Genomic DNA, 26,205 nt, shown 5'->3' on the forward strand with positions numbered 1-26,205 from the left:
AAACAGCGGCAGTTAAGACTGCAGATAGCTTTTCTCTTCGTGGTAATTTCAGTATCACTGTCCTTCCTACGAGGACTTGCTTCCACAGCCGAAACCACAGGCTCTGCTACTGCACTTTACAAATGAAGGTAATAGTTACAGATGTACACGGAGGACACCATATATTCTGAAACTGGTCCGAGCGACTCAGTTTTCTACACAGTACCACAAACTCATCGCCTTATACAACATTTTCATATAATTTCATTCGCAATCCTAGCTAGCTCTAATATAATTTGTATTAATACAATGGATAATCTAAAAGTACATTATGCAACTTGTCTCCAAAGTAGCCATTGTCTGTGATGAATGTTACCTTTGCCTTGTCTCGCATGGAACCTTTCCCAAGGATGGACATTTTTGTCAAGGTTTCTTCTTGTAAACGCTTCAGAGAATTGCCACGGGGACCCAAAAGTTTCCCCACAAAGTTGAACTAGGGAAAAAACAAACAAACCAAAATTGTAACATTCATATCTGAAAGTAATTTATTAATCTTGAATGTCAGTAAACACTACAGTATGCTACAAATCACTAATTAATGCCAAATATTTAAGTTCCTGCTATATGCCTCTCCACAAACCACATATAACGGGGCTAAAAGTCGTAAAGTAAAAACCAATCATTTCAATGATGGTTAGATTTCACAAATTATAAATTAAGCTAATTCCCAGAAATCCTAGGTTGCTATCCTGACAATTTTAACGCACATTTGACTTCAACCATGCACAGTGCTAATCAGATGAGGATGCAGGTGGGGAAGATGTACGGTGCTCCAGGCGGGTCACTACGGAGTGTCTGGGTCCTCCCACCTAACCTCAGCACTTGAGCCCTGGTTAGTCAACCAGGGATTGCGCTGGCCTAGATGAGTTCTCAAGCATTTGGTGGCTCACAAAGCTTTATGACAAAATCCATCTATCTCTTCTAAAATAACTAGCTATGAAAATGTTGACAAATTAATGAGTCTTGATTCTTAGGGTTCTTAATTTAACAAGCACAGCAGAAGTGAATTCATTAATGATATGGACTCTGAGGCTACATTGCCATGGTTTTAAAACCCGGCTTTTCCATTTACCAGCTGAGTAACCCAGCTAGTTAACTGGGTCACCTGACCTCTCTGTACCGTGGGTTCCTCGTCTGTAAAATGAGAACAGTGAAATACAACAGAACCTACTCCCGTAAGGCTGTTAGGAAGATTAAATGGGTCCATATAAATGAATCAGAACAATGCTTAGCATAGAAAAGACAATAAATATATCTTGAATGAAAGGACTGTAATTAGGAATTTCACACAACTTTTAAAAGCTTTCCCATAATTAAGGTAAGTCATGAATAATTCTTGTTCCCAGAAAGTCAGCCCTATTGACCGGAGGGAAACTGTTCTCTTTGGCAAGACTTCTGATTACAAACTCATGCAGCCGCTGTTTTGGCATCAGCTCCTCCACGATCTGTGCCACTGCTGTGCTGTTGCTGTTTTTAAGAGAAAACTGTTCTTCAATTTCTCTATGGTGATTGAAGTAATTTTCTTAAAATATATACTTTTAAAAAATCAAAATGGTATTTTTTCCTTGCCTACTTTTAATTTTATTGGTCTTCAATGAAAACTCAAATATCTACAGTATTTTTAACCTTCACATGTAAGTATGTTTTGTTTTTTAAATTTAATTTTAAGTTGATTACTCTCTAAAAATATAGAAATGATAGAGTTAAAAATATCAAATAATACAACATAGAAAAAAAAAAATCAGTGTCTCCATCCACTCATCTCTATCTTATTCTTGGTTCCCCATTTTCTCTGCCTTATCTTTCTGGAAATTCTATTATTTGGCTATTAGGATCTCCTGAGTTGGAACTCTAAATTTCTCTCTTATTTTTCCTCTTTCCCTTTCACCTTCTCTGTTTTACTTTCTGGGGAATTTAAGTACATTTCCTACATATCTATTGATTTTTTTCATTTCTGCTATCAAATGTTTAAATATTAATAGTATTTTCTTATATTTGTTCTTTTTTTACAGCATTTTAAAAATATTTTATGGAAGTGATATAAATTCTTATATTTCTGAGGATATGAATGGCAGTGCCCCCCACCCCCACCCCGACTTGGAGCTTATAGTATCTGCTTCTTCCAACAGATTCACATTTTGTGAATTGGTCTCTTTGTACATTATGGGCTTTCCTCAAGTGACCAGTAATCCTCTGCTGCCTATTCTTAAAAATGTAAGGCTGAGGTTCCAAAACACTACCTGAAGTCCTGCTTTCATCCACAGGATTTGACAACTGGACTTGACAATTCACTTTAAGATGGTAGGCTAGTTTTTTCATCAAACGTTACTCAAATATCAGTATCTGTGTTTCTCTTCTCTTGCCCTAGGTAAGCATTACCCTGAATAGGAATTCCCCAATCTCCCAGGAGGAGGTATCAGCTTGGCTGTTGGAATGCTGGGATTCCCACTAGTAGGTGCACACCTTTATGTAAGGGAAATAAATACCCTCATTTTCAGTGTGGCATCTCTAGCCCTCAGTTGTATCTATCTGGGTCTGAGAGCCCAAGGCTTCTTTATTCAATCCCTGCAGGAAATCTCTAGCCTGCTGTAGGTTAAGAAGGCAGATGCCTGGTTTTATCAGCCAGGCAGAGCATCTAGTGGTCTAACCACTTCTCACACAAACTTTGAACCAAGTCTCCTCTTCTTCAGTTCTGCCCACCAATCCACCTTCTCAATAACTGGTGTCCTTGATTCCTGAGCCTCCTCGAGCTATTTCCGTACTAACGCCCATGTTTCTGGGACACTTGCTCTTGCCCTGTAAGCCTGAATTCTGCTTTCTCTTGACGCCTAAGTCATTACCATTTGTCCATCTATTTTGCAGCCACCAAAACTTCACTCCCATCGTTGGCCTATTATTGCTTCACCCTTCCATTCTTGTCTTTGAGTATCTGTGCCTTTTTCCTTCATTTATATTCATTTTGGAAGGTTTCAAAGATGGCATGAGACTAAATTTGTGGTCAAGCAGCCATATTTACATCACATCTTATATTTCCCCATTAACAAAAACTAACACACCTTAGAAATCATCCAGTCCAAACATCTAATTTTATACTGAGGAAACTGAAGTCCACAGAATGATATGATTTATTCAAGGTCACTTGTAGAACTCTACATAAGAAGGAAAAGTATTTTTATGATTTTATATGCCTTTAGGATTTCCTTCTCCATTTAACTTCTATTAGTCTTTCACTCACAAAAAGGACATAAATGAGTGTTTTGACAGTCAGAAACACTTTCACTCCCTTCTCTGTTCAAGCACGTATTGTGCAGGAGTTACATGTTCTATGTCAAGTCAGCCTCATGAGTCCCAGACTTCATCTACAACACAGGGATTATACAACCCACTGAATGATGAACAATAAATATGAATTAAATACAGAAAGGTATAAAAAATCACCTAAGAGAGCAACCAACAGACTGTGCATACTCCAGGCCAAATTAGTAAGTAATAAATTGATGAATTCAACTATTATGGACATACATAAATCTATATGAACAATATCCACTGATTACTGAAAACTGACTCCCCTCCATCCACGAGGCTACCAAGGGAGCCAGCACACTGAAACGGCAGGACTGTGCCCAGGTCACCCAGGCGGGTCATGGAGTTGGCCTCTGACTGGAAGTCATGGAGTCTGAGGTTTGTAACTAAGAGTGTGGACACTCATGTCCTTAATGCTGAGTCACAACAATGGCACTGCGCTCGGCTGCTTGGTCGGGTTCTCAACCCCTGATTGCATCACCTCCCAGGGAATCTGGAAATACTTAGCACGTCTGTTTGGTTGTCACAATGATGTAGGTCACTACTGGCATTTAGTGGGCAAAGGCCAAGAATATTACACATCGGAAATGGTGGGACTGCCCTTCACAACGAAGAAGTGCCCTGTGTACAATGTCATTTGTGTCCCTGTTGAGAAACACCGCTAGGGAGAGGAGTCACTGACTCTGGTTCCTCTCTCTTTCTTAGGCTTTAAGTCCTTGCTTCAGGCCTTCTTGCAGATTACAAGTTCAATGTCTCCACGGATTCTGTAAGGTACCCTACATACTTCAAAAAACAAAACAAAACAAAACAAATCTTAAGCTAGCCCAGGTTGCTACTTGCAACAAGAAAAGGCCTGAGTGACAGGGATTCTTCAGACAACATGACGATACACAAGTCAGGCAGCATGGCCGTCTCACTTGCTCTGAGTACTAGGACCGCCCACTGGTGCTCCCAGGCCACAGCCTTCCGAAGCAGCACGGCGCCCCTTACTGGCAGCGTGACCTTGGCAGTTCCTTAGCCTTCCCGGTCCTCAGGAAGCCAAGTCACGGCTTGTGAGAGTCCTCACACTGAAGGGTTATCATGAAGATTAAGGCGCATCAATCAGGTAAGTGCTGAGCACTGGAAGGATGCTGAATTTAACCCAACCCTGTGCTCCTGAAAAACAGTATGATGAGGACAAGCCCAGGCCCTTTTCCATTCCTGGGAATGGCTCATTGCTAAGAACTACTCCTCCGCACATGATTTAGATAAGACCTGTGGATGACCCGCTGTTCACCTGCGACAAGGCCAGACACAGACCCTCTAAATGCACATTCTTTGCCCCACACAAGATTAGCTGACCTGCTGTCCCCACTGATCAATCAGAAAATGTCCACTAACCTGACCTGATCAAACTTCAGGGAGGTTCTCTCTTTCTTCAGGCCCCTGAATGTGACCCACCAGCAAGCTGGGCCAGCACACAACCCCCGAGAGACCCTTCCACGTCAGGCCCAGCCTCAGGGTGAACATTTTCTGACCTACTGTCCCTTCATGCCGCTTCCACCCACTCCTCCCACTTCCCCCACCTTGCTGGCCTCATGCCCTCTCCTCATAAAGCAAAGCCTTGGCTGTCTGACTGATCTCATGAGGCGCAGATCTTCTCCCTATTACAAGGCCCCCTCCCTGCTCTTGTAATACTTTTTGTAATACTTTCAAATAAACTCTTTCCTTAACCAAAGTCAGGATCTGGTTTTTGATAACTGTATTCTGAGAATGTAATATATTTTAACTTTCATTTTTATTAATAAATTCATTTGTGCCTAGATTTGAATAAAAGGTGAAAGTGTTATTTCCAAGATGAATGAAATTTTTCCAGATGTGAATTATTACATTACAAATATATTATCATATTACAAGTGTTACAATTGTAAACAGGAAACTTTTCAAAGACGATAAACCAACACAGAGGTTTCACTGCATAATGTATAAGATCCCATAATTATGTTCTTCGTTGGTAAAGACCAAATGCTTTTCTGAACTGGCTTTAATTGGTTTCAACTATATTTGTGACGTGACACTGTTCCTCAGGGAACAATTACACTTAAGCTGTCATTTCATAAACAACTAAGTCTCAAGAACATGTCACTGTCTCCATTAAAAGGTCCCCTTAATTGGGTGCTCACCAAAGAGTTGGTTAGTCCAACAAAGGGATGCTTTACTGACCTCCAACTCCACCCTAACACTGAACTCGTGGCCTGTGCCAGCACCCCGTCAGAGCTCCTCAGCCCAGCCAGCGGGCCTGCCGCAGTGCCCTGACTCGAGCCAGGAACCGGACATTCACGCCATGAGGGCTCACCGCTCTTTTTGTGCTCACCGCTCCAACACCTCATTATATCGCACCGATTTCACCTCGATGCCTCTCACAGTCTACTTGCCTGCAGTCACACCACGAGCCCCCACCCCCGGCCACCATCCTTGCTCGCCTTGCCCGCCTCAGCATCCTTTCACTGAATCAACCTCTAGCTCCTCGGGCAGCACAGAGTGTCACACAAAGTTCACTCGGGTACATCTCTGATTCAAACACAACTCCCAACAGTCTTCAGAATCTAGTCCCCGTGTCCTGACACTGCTGAGAGAGGCCCTTCCTGACCCGGCTCATGCCCGCCTCTCAGGCTCCACTGCTCTCCTGCTTTTGACTTTAGCCATTGCCATTTCTCAGAACTACCCCGTTCCGAGAACTACCCATTTCAGCTCAGATGAACGTCACTCTTGCCCTTTAAGACAAGAAGAAAGCTGGACAGAATGAAAGTTAACGCCCAAGTCCCAGGGCAAACACCAACCACCCATGGGGCAGAGTTCAGGCGCCTGCAGGGAGAAATGAGCCTCCAGCATTTGCTTCTTTGCTTACCTGGGGTGGGCTCACCTGAGAGCACGAAGCCCTAAAAGCCACAGAATTAGAGGAGTCAACACTCCCTTAAGGGTCTTTTGTGCAGGAATTCAACACTCCTGCCCCAACCTCCACGTGCTCACAGGGAAGATCAGCGAGCGGGGAAGACTCCCGAGGCCACTTCCCTGGGTGCCGTGTGGAAGAAGGAAGCAGCCACTACTGAGATCAGCTCAGACTCATGCCCTCATCACGCCCCTGCACAAAAGCTTAATCTGCAGAATCAAGGACAAGACCACTCTGCTTTGCTTTTTTAAAATATTGACAAAGTCAACAAAGCATGTAGTAGATCAGCTTCTAGCCCTCAGTACGTGTTATGACTACTACAACATTGGTGAAGTGGCAAGCTCGTTCTAGGGGCCGAGTGGAAAAGGGAAAGAGATGATGACCCTGCTCACACAGAGTTTCACGTTCCAGCAGTAAGAGCCCGGTGACAAGTACAGCTTACACGAAGACAGCCATGCTGACTAACTGGCAGTGGGCATCCACAGAGGTGGACGAAAGCACCTACAGAGCGTCTGGGTGTTCACGGAGGGCTGGCCTGTGACAGCCGAGCATGAGCTGTGTCCTGTGCAAGGGTGTGGGGAACAGCGTTTCCTGCAATGTAATCAGCCAGTGCGAAAGCCCTTGGGCACAAAGGAGCTTCTGAGAACCAAGAAGCCAGCAGCCTGAGGGGAGCAGAGCAAGTCGGGGCTGGAAGGAAGAGGGTCAAAGACAGACATCCAGCAGGTCTCATAGGCCATTGTCAAGAATCCGGATTTAATTCTGAGTTTAAAATACAGATGGCAATCTGGATGGTTTCACTTTCCCTTTGTATTTTGGTCACTGCTTAACTGTTCCCTCTTGATAAGAACTCACTCCTTTAACGATGGCACAACTTTACACTGAAGGGAGAGTGAGCTCCAGGGGATGAAGTGCATGCACGGGTTACAGGACCTTCCCTGAATGTAACTGAACTTTCTAATGCTCCCTCCACCTCCACTGCTTTTCTTAAATGCACTTTACTATTTCACTGCCAAAATGAAATCCTGGGATAAACCTGACACTTGGTAAAAGCCACCCCTTCGGTCCACGATGCCGCCCCCCCCACCCCCCAGCACAGCCCTGCCACTCCAACCCTGAAACCCTGGCCTGCAGTCAGCATGTGCACATGTCGGTCATTTCACACGCCCGGCCTGACCCGGCAGCGAGAAAAGCACGCTTTAATGTTATCTTGGTTATCTACAGCGATGTAACCAACTAACCCAAAACTTAATGGCTCTAAACAATGACCACTGATTTATCTGCTCACAATTCAGCAATCTGAACCCTGGGGGGAGTTCCATGTGGCAACGGCCAGATCAGCTGGGGCGGAAGACCCGCTCTCAAGATGGCTCGTTCGATGCCTGTTACCGCTGACGGTGGCCGTCAGCTGATGTCCTCAGTTTTCCTTGTTTGCACCGATTCGACCCCACCTAGGTATCCTGGGCTCCCACTTATCATGGTGGCCTCAAGGTGGCAGAGCTTTTTCCTGGCGTATGACTTCCAAGATCAGAAAAGCAGAAGCTACCTGTTCCCTTAAAGCACATGCCCGGAAGCCGGTACCACGTCAGCTCTGAGGCAAGTTCTCACTGGAAGGGAGCTGCAAGGTCAGGAGAGATGTAAGGGAAGGGCAGGCAGTGATCGCTGAGGGCAGAGCACCAGCACAGAGAACAATGACAAAGCAGTCATTTATCAAAAAGTTAAGTTTTCATAGCCTCAAACATCACAGTCTTTTCTAGGCCTAGCAATGTACCTGCCCACCTATTATTTTCCCTAAGGAGCGCAGAGGTTGTGACCTTCTAAGGGCAGAGACCCTGTCTCATTCATCTGTGCAACAACTCAACAACTGCGTAAAACAGCACCTAGCTTCTAACAGGCAAGCAGTGTCTCATGCATTCAAAGAGAATGATGAATGTCAATCAAAATTAATGTCCAGAGTATACCAATCACTACCCAAGAGTTTAACACAGTTTAATTAACTTAAAGAAAACCTAGAGTATGCCACATAAGCACAGATGGAAGGCAGCAGATTTCTGGTGGATGGGTCCTAACTGGCCAATAGCATCTTGTAATTGAGTGTCATATAAAATCTAAATGTTCATTAAAATGCTTAAAAAGACATCTGAGAAAGACTACAAAATAATAGGGTACATATCAGATAGACAATGTAGTTTAGTAATACAGAGATGGGTCTGAAGTAGGACTGCAAAACAAAAGAGAGGATATAAAAAGAAGTTTTTTTTAAATGCTTGGATACAGAATGAAGTATACATCTCATTAATTTAAGAGCTAAGAAGATGTAACAGAGGAAGGAGGCCAAAGGGAGCAGGTCACCAGTGATGGCAAATGCAAATGCACCCTTGGGCCATTGCCTCAAGTAGGCCAAGATCATAGGCAGCAAAGAATCACCCCTACCACTGGTCCGCACACCTCTCACAGAGACACACACACACACACACACACACACACGTAAAGTGTATGTATGTGTGTACACATGTGTATCTGCGTATGTATGTAGGCACTCATTTACTTTAAAATTCTGTATCTCTTCTATCATTGATTAATATTGTAATACTTAGGGCAAAAGATTCATCATTAATGACACTGGACACAGAGAAACAGTTCCAGTTTGAGAAGATTCGTTTTGTCACATCCAACTAGATCACAGGTGCTTTCACTCTGTCATAAGGCTGGGCTTGGAACTAGGCATGGGGGAAAGATCAGCGCGGCCATTTTTCTTGCTCATTTAGAATGTATTTTAGACCTTTAATTCACAGTTTCTTTTGCAATAACCCGTGCCCATTTAAAGGGAAGTTTAACTAAAACCAGGTAACGTAGCCCATGAATCCATAATGAGGCATATATCACAGCTATATGGCCTAACATCCTGAAAGCAAAGTAAGACTTGGTGAGACCTTCTGCACTGTGGAACTCCCCCTCCCCCGCCCCCCTTTACCGGAAGATATGGTCTCGGCGTGCACGGAACTGTAGGCACTCACATGAATCCTGCATTAATCTAGGTACTAAATACTAACATGAAGTTTAGTTTCTTGAATAAGAGCATGAGCTCTGGAGCCAGATTTCCGGGATTCAAATGCCTGTTACTTAGTAACTGTGTAACCCTTAGCAAATTACTTCTCTATTCTTTAGTTTTTTCATATGTGAAGAGGAGATAATCATTCCCTCCTAAAGTTGTAAGGATTAAATAAGTTAATATATGTAAGATGCTGGAACAGTGTCTGACACACAGAAAACCACAGCCTATTTATATATATATATATATATATATATATATACACACACACACACACACACACACACACACACACATTAAAACAGAAGTTCTAGCAAGTGCTTCTAGCACCAAGTATATTGTTGTGCATACAGCCCTCTTTGGAAAACATCACCTAAGCATTTGCTTTCACCTTACTGGGGAAAGAGAATTAAACCCTCAAGAAACACATTTTGTTCATAATCTCCACATTCCTCTGATTCCTGCCCAAGGGCAAGAACTGAAAGTAAAGAGTAAATGAGAGGGGCGCCTGGGTGGCTCAGTCGTTAAGCGTCTGCCTTCGGCTCAGGTCATGATCCCGGGGTCCTGGGATCGAGTCCCGCATCGGGCTCCCTGCTCAGCGGGAAGCCTGCTTCTCCCTCTCCCACTCCCCCTGCTTGTGTTCCTGCTCTCACTATCTCTCTCTGTAAAATAAAAAAAAAAAAAAAAAAAAGAGTAAATGAGATCTGTCTTACCTGCCTTCACTTGAAAGGAAAGACCAGATCACCACTTTTATTAGGTCTATGGGCCATTTTAGTTTCCAATGATGTAACTGCTAACCCAATGGTTAGTTAAATAAATCCACATTTTAGTTGACATTCAGAATATTGATCTTATTTGAATTAAACCAATGTCATAAATGCCAAGCTCCAAACAATAGTAAACCTAATAACAGATTCGGGACCATAGCATCCACATGAAGTGGAGTGGGTGCTTTAGAAATAACATGCTTGTTTCTTAGCAGAGCCAGTAACTAAGTCAAGCTTCGGATTACTGACAATAACTTCCATGATTCTGATAATCACCTCTACATAGATGAATTTCCTAAGAATAAAAGTTATTCCAAACTTGTTTAAACATTCCAAACTTGTATTTAAATCAATCATTCCTAAATTTTAAGAGGAATTAAAAAAAAAGAGTAAATTCTTTTATAATACAGAACACCTTCCCCTATACATTCTAGTTGTCTGTTTGTCTCTGTGTCATCAGCCTTCCAGGGCTTCCTCCTGGCTACATAAAATTCTGATGCCCAAGTATAGCACTGAAGGCTTTCCAGACTAGCTGTCACCATTCCAGTGATGGCTACAACCTACTATTCTCCATAATTAAATCATTCTGGCTCAATAGTTACTCTGCTCTCCCCTCTGATCTCTACTTATTAACATCCTGAACTTACACTTAAGGACTAAATTTAATTCCATCTGTAATTCTTTCTCCAAAAATAGCTCTCTCTTACATCTTTAAATTCTTGTAGAGTCTGCTGACTTAGTATTTACCCTATATTATTTAGCGAAATGTACTCTGTTTCTCCTGTTAGAGTATCAATCCTTGGGAGTAACTGGGACCAACAGCTGATTCATCATTTTTCCTACATAATAGTTTCTCAAGAAATACTTGTGGAATTAAAGTTTATTTTATCCCAAATCAAATGGCACTAGTCAACACAGATTTTATTGATTTTCTTTGCTTGCAGAAATTATTGTGACCTATTAAAGCTATGGATAAAAATAATTATTTAAATTTATTACTTTGCCAACCACAATCACTAAGTATTATTGGTAGTAGTGGAGATTATTTGGTGTTTCTACACTGATTGTAATTTTAACATAGTATCTACTTCTAAATGGCAAACAGCTCAACTTATTTAGACATCAGCAACTCTAAAAATCAACAAAGTATACAAAGAACTTCTCCAGGAGGTGATATAGGCAAAATCCATACACACAGGCATACACAAATAATGTACAATGTGAAATAATCTACATACTTTCTATCTCTATTTGCTCAAGGCTGGATTCTATTCTTTGAGTGTCTAGATGACAAAACAAATAAAAAAAGAAAACTATCCAATAGTGAGTTTGAAATTGTTAATTAGAAACTCCCAGACTTCAACAGTCTGGCTTCGAGGGTATGAAACTAAAGGCAATAAACTGATCTGGACAAGAGCCTGTTATATAAGATGGGTGAGGGACGACAGTATAAATTAAGGAGTATAATGGAATGCAAACATAGAGATGAATCGTAATTAATTGAGGAAGTGGAAATAATAAATGTGTAAGTCATGGTATTTCAAGAATGGAGGGGGAGGAGGTAAATCAAATAGAAGCTAGTAGACAAAAATCACACACTGATTTCAGGCATGGGCACTTAGGTATATGTGTTGTCATTCAGTGAAATAAGGAACACAGAAAAAGCTCTAGGTTTGCCAAAAAGGCGAGGAATGAAGGTCACTTTTGGGCACGCCAAATGTAAGAGGTCTGTGGGACATCCAAGTGGAGGTGTCCAGTAGGTGCTTGGTCTGACGGGGATGGGAAGGAGGTAAAGAGGATGGGGAGAGAGAGAGACCCACATAGAGGAGACACATCAGATGTCAGAAAGCTAGTAAATGACAGAGCTGGGCATAACACAGAGGGACTGGTTCCTAAACCTGGCTTCTTTCCCCTCTCTAACTGCTTCTCAGAATCAATGTGTCCTTTTGCTTCATGTAATTATGTGCCAATTATTTGTCTTGATAAAAGTTCATAGTTTGGTCTGTGGTATGAATTTCTCCCATTTTACTGACTGGGCAGGGAATCCTAGAAGTGAGGGACCAGATGTCCTGTGTGCAATACCACAGTCATGTGATTTTCAACTGCTCCAACTTGGTGGTTCTCTGGGGGCCCAGAGCCAAAATAGTCACTACAATAATATTTAAGGTATCTAAGTCAGTGGTAACACATTGTTAAGCACTAAAAATGATTTTACCTTTTGGCTCAGCAACACACAGATCTATCTTCTATCACCCTTTAGAAAGTAAGCAGTGATATGATACAAAATTTACATATAACAATATTTATCACAGACTTTAATTTCTAAATCGTACTGTGTTGTGACCCAAGTACATATATGGTAGCATTTCCAGTCTTTTGAATGCAACGCAATTTGGGGGGGGGTCTATATATAACTAAATTTTATGATTATTCATTTGGCTCAATAAAAGAGTAGGAATAATAATAATTAATAATAATAATAACCCCCTAAAACAACATAAGTTGTTTCAGGAACACAGAGATGGATAGTTATTAATTGAGGAAGCACAAATAATAAATGTCTAAGTCAAGGTGCTTCAAGAATGGAGGGAGAGGAAGTAAATGAAGGAGAAACCAGTAGACAAAAATCACACACTGATTTCAGGCATGGGCACTTAGGTATATGTGGTGTCTGTCATTCGGTGAAATAAGGAACACAGAAAAAGGTGTAGGTTTGCCAAGAAGAGGAGGAACGAAAGTCACAAAATTTGGTTATGTCTATGTTTCAGGAACATAAATAAATTCTCCAGGAACATAAATTCTTTTAGGAACCCCTCAATTTATGCCTGGCTGGTTTTGGAGTTCACTTAACAAATCTAAATCTAGGTTTAAGTTGCTACTTTCCAGGTCAAAAATCAAGAATTTTAAAGAGAATAAAGGAAAAGTCACAGCATAAGATTTGAAGTTCTTTCATAATATTTTTTGAATGCTATCATATTTACGAATACCAATTTAAATAACTTTCTAATTGTCGTGACACCAGCATGCGTCACAAGATCACAACAGAGGGAAAACAGCCGCTGCAGATGCATCCTTCCATCTCTACCTAAAACCGCACAGCTCTCGGTTCCCTGGGAGGTGTGGGCTGTTGAGATGGTGGGAGGCTGACCTGGATGGTTCATGGTCAAACAGCGGCCTTATACGTCACTACCTTCCCTGAGGTGCTGGAGTCCAGAGGGGCCTTCTTACTTTATCATGGGGTCCCAAAAGTTAATGCATACCAGGAGGGACACTAATAGCAACTTACCACAAATACATGTGTCTTAAAGTGATTATTTTTAGTATCAGGCTTCCTTGATGTCAACAAGTTTCAAAATCCCCACTGGCCACCAACATCAATTTGGTAATGGCACCTATACATCAAGAACTAACATACAAGTATATTATCCCTTTATTTCTACAGGTAAACTATCAACTGGACACCAAAAATACACCTTATTTTCATATAAAGCCTCTTGAAAAACATTATATGCCTCTGAAAATCAATTAGGAGTCACAGAAAAGGCAAGTGTTTACATACCAACATAACTGTCAAAATATTTACTACTGTGGGAAATTTTTAAACCCATCAAGATTTTATGGAATAGGTTTCTGCCCCGTAGTAAATTTATGGATTTTTACTTGTCTGCAACATGCTACAAGGGAAAAATGCAAACCAATTTTTAAAAAGAACGTTTCCCTGAGCTTTAATTCAAACTCCAGGAGGGAACATGTTTCTGTAAGTACTTCTCTCTTCTCTCTCTCAAGACCCTTAACCTAAGAGCTTCTATGAAACAGCAAATATATCAAATTTAAAATATGCACATAATAGGAAAACATTCACTGTAACAAACCACATGTATTAATATAATGTTACTTGAAAATAGTATGCATGTATTATAATGCTTAGGGATTAAACAACTAGCAAATTAAGAAAATTAATAAATCCAACTTAAACTTATAACTGAAAATGACAGAATTTAACTCAGTACACTAAATCTTAACAATCATAGTACAAAGGTCTCTCTCAAATTAACAATCTCAGGACCATTTTTTCCCCAAAATGGAAATCTTTTTTTATCCCAGTTATAAAATTTGCACCAAACTGCTGAACATTAAAGCACAGAAATAGGTAAAGCAGAAAGCCGCACATGATCCTACCCTCTAGAGAGTAACTGCTCTTAAGAGTCAAGTTGTTGGGTTTTTTTTTCCTAAATAATTGTCCAACTGGGGTACTATCTGCTTTACATGTTGTTTTTCTTTGTTTACTTAACATTGTAGCAGACATCTTACCACAGCAGTAGAGCGTGCAGTGTGCGTAAGGCTCCACAGAGATGTAATGCCTTCCTTTCATCTTAGAGCCTGCTTTTCCAAATGGTGCACAGGAGTCTTCCGCCCCAGCACAACTCTGCATGTAGTGTGCCCTGCTCTTGAACAGTTCCCAACACTGACACACCTGGAGAAGCCCGCCTCATCCTCCAGGACAGCCCACACGTCACTTCCTGCTCGACCTCTGCAGCCCGCAATGGCCAGCCCGACCCCACACTCCGCTCTCCTACCACTTTATCTATTACTACTCTATAAAAATCTGCACACCTTATTGAAATTAACCTGTTTAGCCAAATAAAATGGCTTGTAATTTCACAACTGCCATCTACCCTGTGTTTCCCTATCGTGGCCACCCCTTAACTTCACCCTGTCTGACTTCAGACCCAAGCCCAGCTAGCTCCTTCAGAGACAGCCGCCTTCGGGAAGGCTTCTCTCAGAGTGTCAATATGATCCTCCGCTCTGTCTTCCTAGAGCACCCTAACCTTGAACTTCTCATGCTATATTATAGACGTTAGGTTGTTCATCTGCTCTCCCCACAAAACAGATCTTCCTGTAACAAAGGAACATGTCTTGATCACTTCTGTTTTCCCAGTAAATACTAGGTATACTAATGGATGGATGGATTCAATGATGTATGAAACAACAACAACAACAAAAGAATGTAAAATCTAAACCACAAAGGATCTACGGGTTCCAATGTTGATTTGGCCCTTATGCTGTATCTAGCCACTGCTCAGAATCAAGGGTAAGGGTTTCTCCACAGGAAGACTCCGGATAGCAATTTCTACAGCTTGAAGTCTTAAAAAACACCCCATAAAACAGTGTTTACTTTGAGTTTCACACTTTACAAGCTCTGACATATAACTCAAGAGAGTGAATGTGTCTTAGCTCTGAATACTCAAAGACTCATGTTCCGTGCTACCCACCGAAAGAGTGTTGGAAGTGGTTCATTAAGAGAAAATATTCAAGAGGTGCCTGGGTGGCTCAGTCGTTAAGCGTCTGCCTTCGGCTCAGGTCATGATCCCAGGGTCCTGGGATCAAGCCCCGCATCGGGCTCCCTGCTCGGCGGGAGGCCTGCTTCTCCCTCTCCCACTCCCCCTGCCTGTGTTCCCTCTCTCGCTGTGTCTCTCTCTGTCAAATAAATAAATAAAATCTTTAAAAAAAAAGAGAGAAAATATTCAATTAATGGAAATCCTTTTATTGGATGGATCTTCACAAACAGCCCTGCTCTCTTGCCGCAGCAGCTGAAGGTATACACTCTCGGGTAAACTGTGCATCCAGCTGCTCTCTGCCCTGCACTCTGGAGGGCCGATCGCCAGCTTCCTCCAGCTCCATCTACTCACTGACACCGGCACAAAAGCTTTTTCCTTAGAACTGTCGCAAGTACCAGATTAGCCTTCACAAAAGTCTGGCCTGAAACTCCCAGGCTCAATTAGGCTAAGCAGAAATATCTTTTTTTCAGCATTCTGAAAGCAGTGGATGTCTAAGCAGCCTACTTCAGATATTATGAGTACTTGAAATAGACTCTGCTCTCCATTAGACACAGAAATTATAATTTGTCTTCCCCCACTCTCATCAAAGCTGACAGTGAAAAACAGTATTTGAGATTTTATTTCAGGTACTTTTGTACACATACTGTATTTCATATACTCACTCATATTCACAAAGTATTAATTCCAGATTAATCATCTACTAGACCATGAACTATTTCAGGACAGGGAGAGTGTTCATCTTTCTATCTACTGCCCATTGTGCATATAGTGTATCGAGCAGAGTGATCGATGTATAAAGCTTTCCGTAAGCCACGCTTTGTTTAGTAACGAGTCTGTCTATGAAATGTTTGCAACATAGTTTTCTCTTTACTAAAAACGTATATCTTCAGTTCTGCAGGTACGGCTGTGTAAGCTCCTAACAGGATGACCATCTATAGATAACAACTATAAATTCTTAAACTCTAAACAAAACAAAAAAAATCAATTGTCTGAAGCCTTTGGAGAATGATCAAAAACAAGGGGGTTCTGGAAAGGAGTCAAGACTTGGAAGACTGGGCCTGGGCAAACTTACTGGTTTTAGAATTTTCAGCCTGAGTGGCAGAGCCTGAGACCACCACAGTGCCAACACGTGAGGTAGGGGTACAAGGAAAGGCAGAGTCAGAGACGGGGCGCCTCCAAGTTTGTGTAACAATCCGCCCAAATCCCTGGCTGACCCCAGGACCCTGTATGCCAAAAACAAATGCAGAAGTCAAACTAAGAAAAGATCAATCAATCATGGAACACTACATCAAAAACTAATGATGTAATGTACGGTGATTAACATAACTAATTAAAAAAAAAAAAAAAACTGAACTGAGATCTGCACTCTACTCAACAAGTCTGCGGTCTGAATCCAAAATCATCAACATTTCTCAAACAGAACAGAATCCAGAGTCTTGTCAACACAACATTCACTATGCCCAGGATACAGTCCAAAATTACTCAACACACAAAAAATTGGAACACTATGACTCACTATCAAGATAAAAGTTTATCAATTCAGGTCAAATCCAAGATGACTAGGATTTTAGAATTAGAGACTTTAAAGCACCTATTTTATCTGCACTCAATGACACAAAATAATATGATACCTGTAATGAATAAAAAGCAGAAAATCCCAGCAGAGAAAAAATTTTTTTCACATACACATATTTATATACGAATCAAATAATAAATTCTGAAACAGATCATTACAATACCTGATATAAAAAATTTATCTAATGGGCTTAACAGAAAAATAAAGATAACGTTAGAGATAATTCATGAATTGAAGATACAGAAGTAGAAGTCTGATCTGAAGAACGGGGCAGGGAGCGGAGAAAAGAGAAAAGAGACACAGGAACTATTTTGAGAATATCAAAACGTTGAACATATGTGTAACTGGTCTCTCTAAAGGTGGAGAGAAAGGGTCATAAAAAGTATTTGAAAAAGTAATAGCTAAAATATTACGATGAAATGGACAAATCTCTTGGCGGGGGGAGGAGACCACAAAAGATGAAATAGGAAATCTGATTAGTGCCCTGTCAGTTAAAGACTTTGAACTCATCACCAAACTTAAGGCACAAAGGTCTTCATTGGTTAATTCTATCAAATACTGAGGATGAAACAGCATCAAACTGACATACATTCTTTGGGGTTAAAAAAAAAAAAAAGGAAAGGAACACTCCTCACTTTATGAAACCAGCATAACACTAATATCAAAATCTGACAAAGATGTTATATATGAAAAAAAATTATAGGCCAGTATCGTCCATGAACATAGAAGCATTTGAACCCAACAATATATAAAGAGATGATAATTAGTAGGGTTTAACCCAGAAATGCAAAGCTGGTTTAATTTAGACAAATCAATCAATAAAATTCACTATATTAACAGTGTAAAGAAGTAACCTTCTGTGTTCATTTCAATAGATGCAGAAAAGGCATTCAACGGAATTCACCACCGAGTCAGGATCAAATCTCTCAGCAAAACTGAGATAGGAGGGAACTTCCTCCACCTAACAAAGGGCATCTACAAAACCCCCTGGCTGTTAACACTCTTAAATTTTTCCACTCTGGTAACAAGGAAAGAAGGCCTAATCTCACTACTTGTACTCAAGCATTACACAATACAATAATGCAAGCTAAATAAATAAAAAGCATAAAAATTGGAGAGAAAGAAGTAAACTATTTATGTAGGTGATAAGATTGTGTACACAGCATATCCTAAGTAATCTATAAAACAACTTATGAAAACAAGTGAATTTAGCAAGGTAGCAGAATATAAGGTCAATATACAAAATTTTCTATTAGAAGTAAAAAAATGAGAAAATAAAACTTTAAAATATCCACTGTCCAATAATATTAAAAAACATAAAATATTTAAGAATGAATTTCACAAAAGGCAAGTAAGACTTTTACCCTGAAAAGCATAAAATGCTGCTGATAGAAATTAAAAATGTATAAATGGAAAGACACACCATGTCAAGGAAGAGAAGATTCGATGTTGTTAAGATGAAATTATCTCCATAAATTAATCAATACAGTGCAACTACAATCATTATCCAAGCAAAATGTTTTGTGAAAGTTAATAAAATAATTCTTAAATTTACATGGAATTGAAAAGGACCTCTATCCAAGCAATCTTGAAAAAGAAGGACAAAGTTGAAGGGACTGCATCACTTAACTTCATGTCTTATTATGAAAAGCTACCGTAATGAAGACAGAATGGTAGTGGCATAAGGATCCATAGACAGATGAATGAAACAAAGGACGTGCAAAAAACAGACCCTCACTTACATAGCCATGTAATTTTCATCAAAGGTGCCAACACCATCAGTGGGAGGAAAACATCTTTCAACAAATGGTACTGGGAAAACTGGATATCCACATGGAGAGAAAATAAATTTTGAACCCCCTGCATCACAACATACACTAAAAGCAATTTGAGATGCATCAAAAACCTAAAAGTAAAAGCTATAATGGTAAAGCTTTTAGAGAAACACAGGAGACTAGCTCTGTAACTTATCAACAACTCTAGCATTGCTTTAAAACTGGCAAAGATTTGTTAGTTGACAGAAGGTAATAATCATAAAAGGAAAGAAAAACCTGATATATTAGACAGACATCATGAAATTAAAAACTTCTGCAGATCACAAGACACTATGAAGAAAATATCAGGAAAGCCACAGACTGAACCAAATATTCACAGAACACATCTAACAAAGGACTTATATCTGGGATATTTAAAAAAGCTCCTACAACTCAATGATGAGAAGACATACAGCCCATTCACAAATAGGCAAAGGACCCAAAAAGACACTTCAAAACAGAAGATAGAGGAGCGGCCAGTAAGTACATGAAGTGATCACATCATTACTAATCAGGGAAATGCTAATAAACACCACAGGAAAATACCAACATACTATTCGAATGGTTAAAAATTCAACAGACAGAGCACACTGACACCGATGAGGACACAGAGCCTGGTTTGCACTGCTCCTGGAAACACAACAAGGAACAATCACTTTGGGAAGAAGTATGGCAATTTCTCGTAAAATTAGATACATAGCTAGTTAAATCTTAAGTATTTACTCAAAAGAAATAAAAACATATCATCACAAAATGTATGAAAATGTTCACGGCAATTTAATCTATAATAACCCCAAACTGAAAACGCCCTAGTGAATGAATAAACAAACTGTGGCATATTCAACTAATGGACTACTAGTGAGCAATCAAGAGAAATGAACTACCAACGTATACAACAGTATGCATAAATCACGTACATGAGCACTCAGAAGAAAAAAACCAAGATAAAAAGAGTATCAATGTATCAAGTCATGCCAAATCTAAAATGACCAAGATTTTAGAATCAGACAGAAACTTTAAAGCACCTATTGTAATCATGTTCAAGGACATAACACTTGCAATAAATGAAAAAATAGAACATTTTTCTGGAACAGAGAAGTAGAATAGATAATACTGTGAACATTTATGTGCTTACACCCTATGCTAAGCATTTAACATGGATAATCTTATTTAATTCTTAATAATCCAACCTCATCTTACAAATGAAGAAATTAAAGTAGAAAGAAGTTACGTAGGTTGTCCAAAGTCACATCACTAGGATGATTCAGAAGCATAATTCTTTAGGGCTCCCCAACTCACACTAAAGTCGAACAGAAAAGATAGGATCACTCAGTAAGTTTTTAATTTTTAACTAACTTTAAAAGTGTATCTGTGTTGGTGTGAGGTGGGGGAGGGCTACGCTAAGGGAAAACACCTCAATAAAATATCAAACAATACAAATTGAACATCTGCTCCCTTGTGATTAGATTTGCCACACCTGCAAACCTCACTGTCTTACCTTAGGGAACTGCTTTACAGGGATTAACACTTTCTGTCCCAGCTTCATGTTCTTATTAATCACCACATCGATGTACTTTTCTTCATCCTTGCCTTCTCCTTTTTGAAACTTTTCTATTTCTGTGGAGGAAAAAAGATAACCATGAAGTGTATGACTTAGGACCCCAGAGGATGGGAGTTCTTGCTAGCTCTGCTGTGGCATGAAATCAAATACAGAAATACGGACTATCAGATCAATAGGGATTTTCCAAGTAATGACGTATTTCCCATTTTATCAATCGTTCTTCACCAGTACTGTAGAAAAAAGGCATGTACCATGGCTCTGCAAAGTCAAATCTCAACAGCCCATGCTAATGGAGGGAACAATGAACTAACTAAAAAACAGACACAAACAAAAATAAGTTTCTTGGGGCCTTCTGGAATCCTAGAGAGAGGCTGCTCAAACAGCTAAGAAAAGCCAGAAAACAACCTCTATTCAGTGTTACAAAGTACTGACAATCCCTGTCCACCAGCTCTGCCTGGCTCCCCGAGGCTTACATCACAGGAATTGATTCTTTAAGATGGCATGAAAAGTCCTAGACAACCTCCTGTCAGTTGACCTCCCCAACCAAATCTACCCTCCTCACAAGTGACACGGATCAACTACACACTCATGTCATTAACATTCTTTTTTCTGCCTGTAATGTTATTATTTCAACGTCATACATCTCCTTCAAGATTCAACCACACCAAATACTATTTTTTATGTGTGACTATCCCTTTCACCAATGAGGCAGGAAGGAAAGAATCAATCACTTCCACCTTGATCCTCAGAGAACACTTTACATTCAATTCTATGATGACTCCTATTGGAGAGAATGTGGTATCTCCATACTGTATCTCCGTTATAGACAATGTTTGGAACCTCCCATTCACATGTTGAAATCCTAATCCCGGATGTGATGGTCTTAGGAGGTGGGGGATCTAAGGAGGTGACTGGGTCATAAGGGCGGAGCCCTCACGAAAAGGATCAGTGCCTTATGAAAGAGACCCTATGCATGGAGCTCTTTCACCCCTCCTGCCACAAGAGGACACAGCAAGAAAACGGTCGTCTATGAGCCAGGAAGTGGGCCCTCACGTGACACCAAAATCTGTAGGCATGTTAATCTTGGACTTCCAGCCTCCAGAACAGTAAGAAATATATTTCTGTTGTTCATAAGCTCCCCAGTCTATGGTATTCTGCAATTGCAGCCCAAGTGGACCAAGATACTCTCCCACCAGAACATAAATTTCTCTTAGGTAAAAATCTGTTTCTTCATCCAACAAACATCACTAAGCACACACCACGTGTACCTCCCAGATCTTGGAAAATTTCAGATGCTGTTTCCTCACGTTGTTGCCTATAGCATTTGGCTGTGTAAGAGGTACACAAGCAGGTGCTTCAATGAGTGCTGAATGATTGTGTACATGCACTGCTCCTTCCAGACGCACCACAAGATACGCAGGTTCAAGGAAGGGAACCACAGCATGGAGCAGGCCCAAACCTGGCATCAGGTGTAGAAAGGGGTACACGTATTCACTTGTTTTGGTTACTGGGCTAGGAATACTTGAGAATTTAATATGTGCCACATTCATGACATAATTCAGTCTTCACAAGAGATGGCAGACAGGAAGTTCAGAAAGGTTACTCTGCTAATAACAGCAAAGGTAGGACTTCCCTCCAGGTTTGTCTGACTATAAAGACAGTGTGCCACTGCAGTCTCTCCCACCATTTTCTATGTCATATAAGACAGAAAATAAGATTTTCATGGCACCTTAGGATAATGGAGGCTCTGTTGACAGCTGGAGGCTTCAGTTACCACTAAAGAACCCAGGGGTACTGATGCCTCCCCTCCTCCACCCACCTACCCCTTCACGCTCGAGCGCTAACCCCCCAATTGTCTTGCTTGTATTCAGAGTTGAACCTGATCTCTCTTCTCCACAGTGACAGTCTTGACACCCATCATGATAGTCCTGAATAAAGTCTTCCTTACTATTTTCACAAGTGTCAGAATGATTTTTTTCTTTAACAGTGCATGGTAAAAAGTCAGCATGCATGTGGGGTATAATGAAAAATATCTATTTGGTCTTTGTCCCAGGTTCCTGGCACAGATTTCCTAGAACGCTACGAATTTCCTGAGTGATAGGACTGCACTTTATCATTCCTAACAAGCCCCTTTCAAGCATAGAGGCCTTTATGCTAATGAGATGACTCTTGGAGGAAGAGGGAGCTGGCTGCCAGGAAAGCCGCCCGCCTGTGTGAAAAACCAAGCAAGTGTGGAGCTGGTATGTTCAGCACTCCCACCTGTGCAGAGAGATGAGGCGCTAGAAGGCGTTCAGTCATCAGCATGAACCATAATAGTAAATAGAGTGCTTCTCTGAGTCCTGGGAGTCACTCTGGCACATTACCCAACCTGAGGAGGAGCCGTGGAAGCCCCACACTTGCAGCTCATCAGGCTGTGGGCAGCCCGGGCGCTCCACCTGCAGCTGATGTCTGAAGCGAGGGCAGTCTTGTGGGACGCAGCCTCCTCCCGTGGGGTCGCCCCTAACTCCAGCAGTGAGTGTCAGCACTGAGCTGGTCGAGCTGCCGCACACCCAGCTGGCGCTGGAGACCTAGCTGTGTCAGCAGACACTACACCGAAGGGATTCAGAGTGCTGGGCAGGGACGGAGGAGAGCAGGGAAGGCCCTGAAGATAATACTAAACTTCCAAATAAACGGATTATTTTGTTTGCTTTCTTGTATTATCCTAGGCTTTAATCGAGAAAACGGATTCTAAACAGAATCTGTATGGGAACAATGTACATTAAAATAGAAGGATATGAAATGCAAAGATTTACTTAGATAATTCTTGTTATTGTTGAAAACACCTTTAAGAGTACTTTTAATTTTGACTTTTTCCTATTAAAAAAAGTTAAAACAGTATAACAGGATGCAAAATCAAAAGAAAAGTTTCCTCCTACACCCATACTCCAGAGGTAATGACTATAACAATATCATATACTCTTTCAGAAGTTTTCCATGAATGCACAAGCACACTCACACGAGCACACGCACACACACAGGCTTTAAAACTGTAGAACTAATGGTGTAGATGAGCTAAACTAGCTTTGTTTTCCTCAGTAAAGAACAATAAGTCACATGTCATCTGCTCCATCAAGTATAATAATTCATGACTTCAGCTTTAATGAGAAGAAAATTAATTCCACGTATTTATTTATGCATTTATGCTATAATTGGAAATGCCTTTGGCATAGAAGATTCAACAAAATTATATTGAAACTTTGTAGAAAGAAAAAAAAGAACTTTTAATGTACATAAATGTTAAAATAGGTGTAATTACTTATTTTCAGATAACACTGCATTTTTGTGATTTTGAGCACTTACAACATAGGCACGACATGTAACTCCAGAGTCAGCATTCAAATGTTATTCCTTGCATCAGTGACAGTAAACATTTTAAGCAACATAAAATCATAAAGATTAAAAAATTAGAAAAAAATATGTATTTTACAATATATTACATTAAAGTTTGAGATATGATTTTGGAAGGGTAAATAAAAATTTAAAAAAATATATAAAATATTTAACTTCCTCTCTAGACCGTCAACTTTGAAAATCTTATGTTGCTAAAATATCTTGTCACCTTAAGTAAGCTTTGAATTATGTTAAAATATAATATTTCACTGTTTAAGATTTATTTGAAAATTGTGAAGGCCTGATGCCACGCTACAAGCGTGTTGGTTTGCAAGGACTGGACCTAACACACCACACAGGAGCAGAAGGAGCCCCAATCCCTAGGGTCCAATGCACCTGGCTTAAATCATGACTATTGTACTTGCCCCAGACCCTCCAGCTACCAAATCCAAAACCGGTCAAAACTTTTGTGGTTCTTTTAGGGACTATTCATTCAATCACCAATTTTGTATTTCCACTTGATTGAGCATTGTAAGTAGTTTGATGTTTTCATGAAGTCCCATAAAATACAATGCAAAAAAAAGTGGGGGGGGGTGGGGACTGTACAACATGATGTATGAAATCATGAAACAGCTTTCTGGTATTTATGCCTCTCCCTTACTGGTAGTTTCATTTTCCAAAGCCCCTGTGACCACCTCTCTGATCTTCTCTTGAGAAGGGAAGGTACTTTGACACGACCAAGGTGGATAGAACCTCTTAGTTAACTGTAGCCAGTGAAGGCCAACCATAGAGAAAATCCAGTCTGGTTTCTGAGGTCAAATGCATGAGGGATTTCACTTTTACTAATCCCCAGATTACATTTGTTACCACACAGTTCAATGTACCAATGCCATCTCCCAGCTCAGAAATAATAAGCAAATGTGTGATTAGGTTTTAGATAATGTAGGGGATTAAAATGTTATGTTTGCAAACCATGGACATCATATTTCTGTCAGCCCAGAAACCTAGTGTCAGTTACAATGTCTTTCTTATTTGTTCTTTTTTGGTTTTGCCTTGGGTGACTACAGAGCTTCCTAAGCAATGGCCACTTACCTTTTTATTTTAGCCCATCAAATATAGTAAAATCCACTAATCCTCTAAAAAACAGCCAAATCATCTTTGGATTTACATGAATTAAATTTTCAGTATTTATTTAAAATATTAAATAATTTGAGAACTGTAAATTTTCATTAAAAATGCTTAAGTTCAGGGCACCTGGGTGGCTCAGTCGGTTAAGCATCTGACTCTTGATTTCAGCTCAGGTCATGATCTCATGGTCCTGGAATTGAGCCTCACATCAGGCTCCATGCTCAGTGGGGAGTCCACTTGAGGAGTTCTCTCCCTCTCCCCTCCCCCTGCTCTCTCTCTCTCTCAAATAAATCTGTTTTAAAAATGCTTAAATTCTCTCAAAGAATCAAGCACATTTAAATTGATATTTTCCTTTTTCCGAGCAACTCCATTTCTACGAGTTCACCCTACGGACATACTTTAATGTAAAATATTATGTACAAAGCTTATAGCATTGTCTTTAATAGCAAAACACTGAAAACCATCTAAATGTCTAGCAACAGGAACCCGGTTACAGAAGCTGGGGCACATGTGCACTATGGAAGAGCAGACAGCTACTCTGTAAGATCAAGAACTCTATGTTCTGATAGAAAAAAGCCTCCACCAGATACACGGTTGAGGACACACACAGACACACACAGTGTGAAATGGTTTAACGATGTATGTTCATATTCACTTGCATCTCCACAGAAAATGTCTACTTACAGATAAGAAACTAGCAACAGTTGTAACTAGTGGACATGAGGGAATCAGTGGACAATCAACAGAACTTTATCTTTTATGTTGTTTTAAATTTTTGAAACGAATATTTCACCATTTAAATTACATAAAAGTAAACTTTTAGACATTTTATAAAATTTTTATAAACATTGAAAACAGAATAGAATAAAAATTTATACGGAAGTGGCCATGCCTATATTTTGCATCTTGGCTAGTAACCCAGAGCTTTACTCTCTCCTGATCATTCATTTTAAGTTCGTCATTCCTCTGTTATTTTACTGAGACCGTAGGGGCATCTACCTGAGCTGCTTATCTCACTTGAAGCAACAGACAGATTTGCGAAAATTACATGTAAAACATTTTATTTTGAGAATCCGGTAATATTTTCAATGCCATGAGGTTCACTTGGGTGAGCAGTGAAGACTGGCACCTACCCAAAAGCAATGACTGGGTTCTGATACATTGAGGAAATGTCCTAGGTGCTGGGAACAGAATACTGAGAATGTGTGGCACGGAAATAGACAAATTTAATATAATGCACACAGTGCTGCAGGAAAGGGACTAGCAGCTTTGGGATTTGGACAATTATTTGAAAAGCTAGCAAGTATGTGCTACAGGGTAAGGAATGGAGT

The 26,205-nt window shown here is 40.3% G+C and overlaps 1 protein-coding gene across 2 annotated transcripts in view; it reads right to left on the minus strand.

The window, feature by feature from the left end:
* Window positions 1-26,205, minus strand: part of KHDRBS3 (KH RNA binding domain containing, signal transduction associated 3) — a 183,867-nt gene that overhangs the window by 93,605 nt on the left and 64,057 nt on the right. For both annotated transcript variants that reach the window (XM_036067876.2, XM_036067877.2), the window contains exons 2-3: window positions 20,315-20,433; window positions 356-472 (exon numbers count right to left, since the gene is read on the minus strand). In XM_036067876.2, the coding sequence (XP_035923769.1) occupies window positions 356-472; window positions 20,315-20,433 (236 nt within the window). The remainder of the gene's footprint in view (window positions 1-355; window positions 473-20,314; window positions 20,434-26,205) is intronic.

This window comes from Halichoerus grypus, chromosome 5 (genome assembly GCF_964656455.1).
Source record: "Halichoerus grypus chromosome 5, mHalGry1.hap1.1, whole genome shotgun sequence".
In the NCBI taxonomy this organism is placed as follows: Eukaryota; Metazoa; Chordata; class Mammalia; order Carnivora; family Phocidae; genus Halichoerus; species Halichoerus grypus.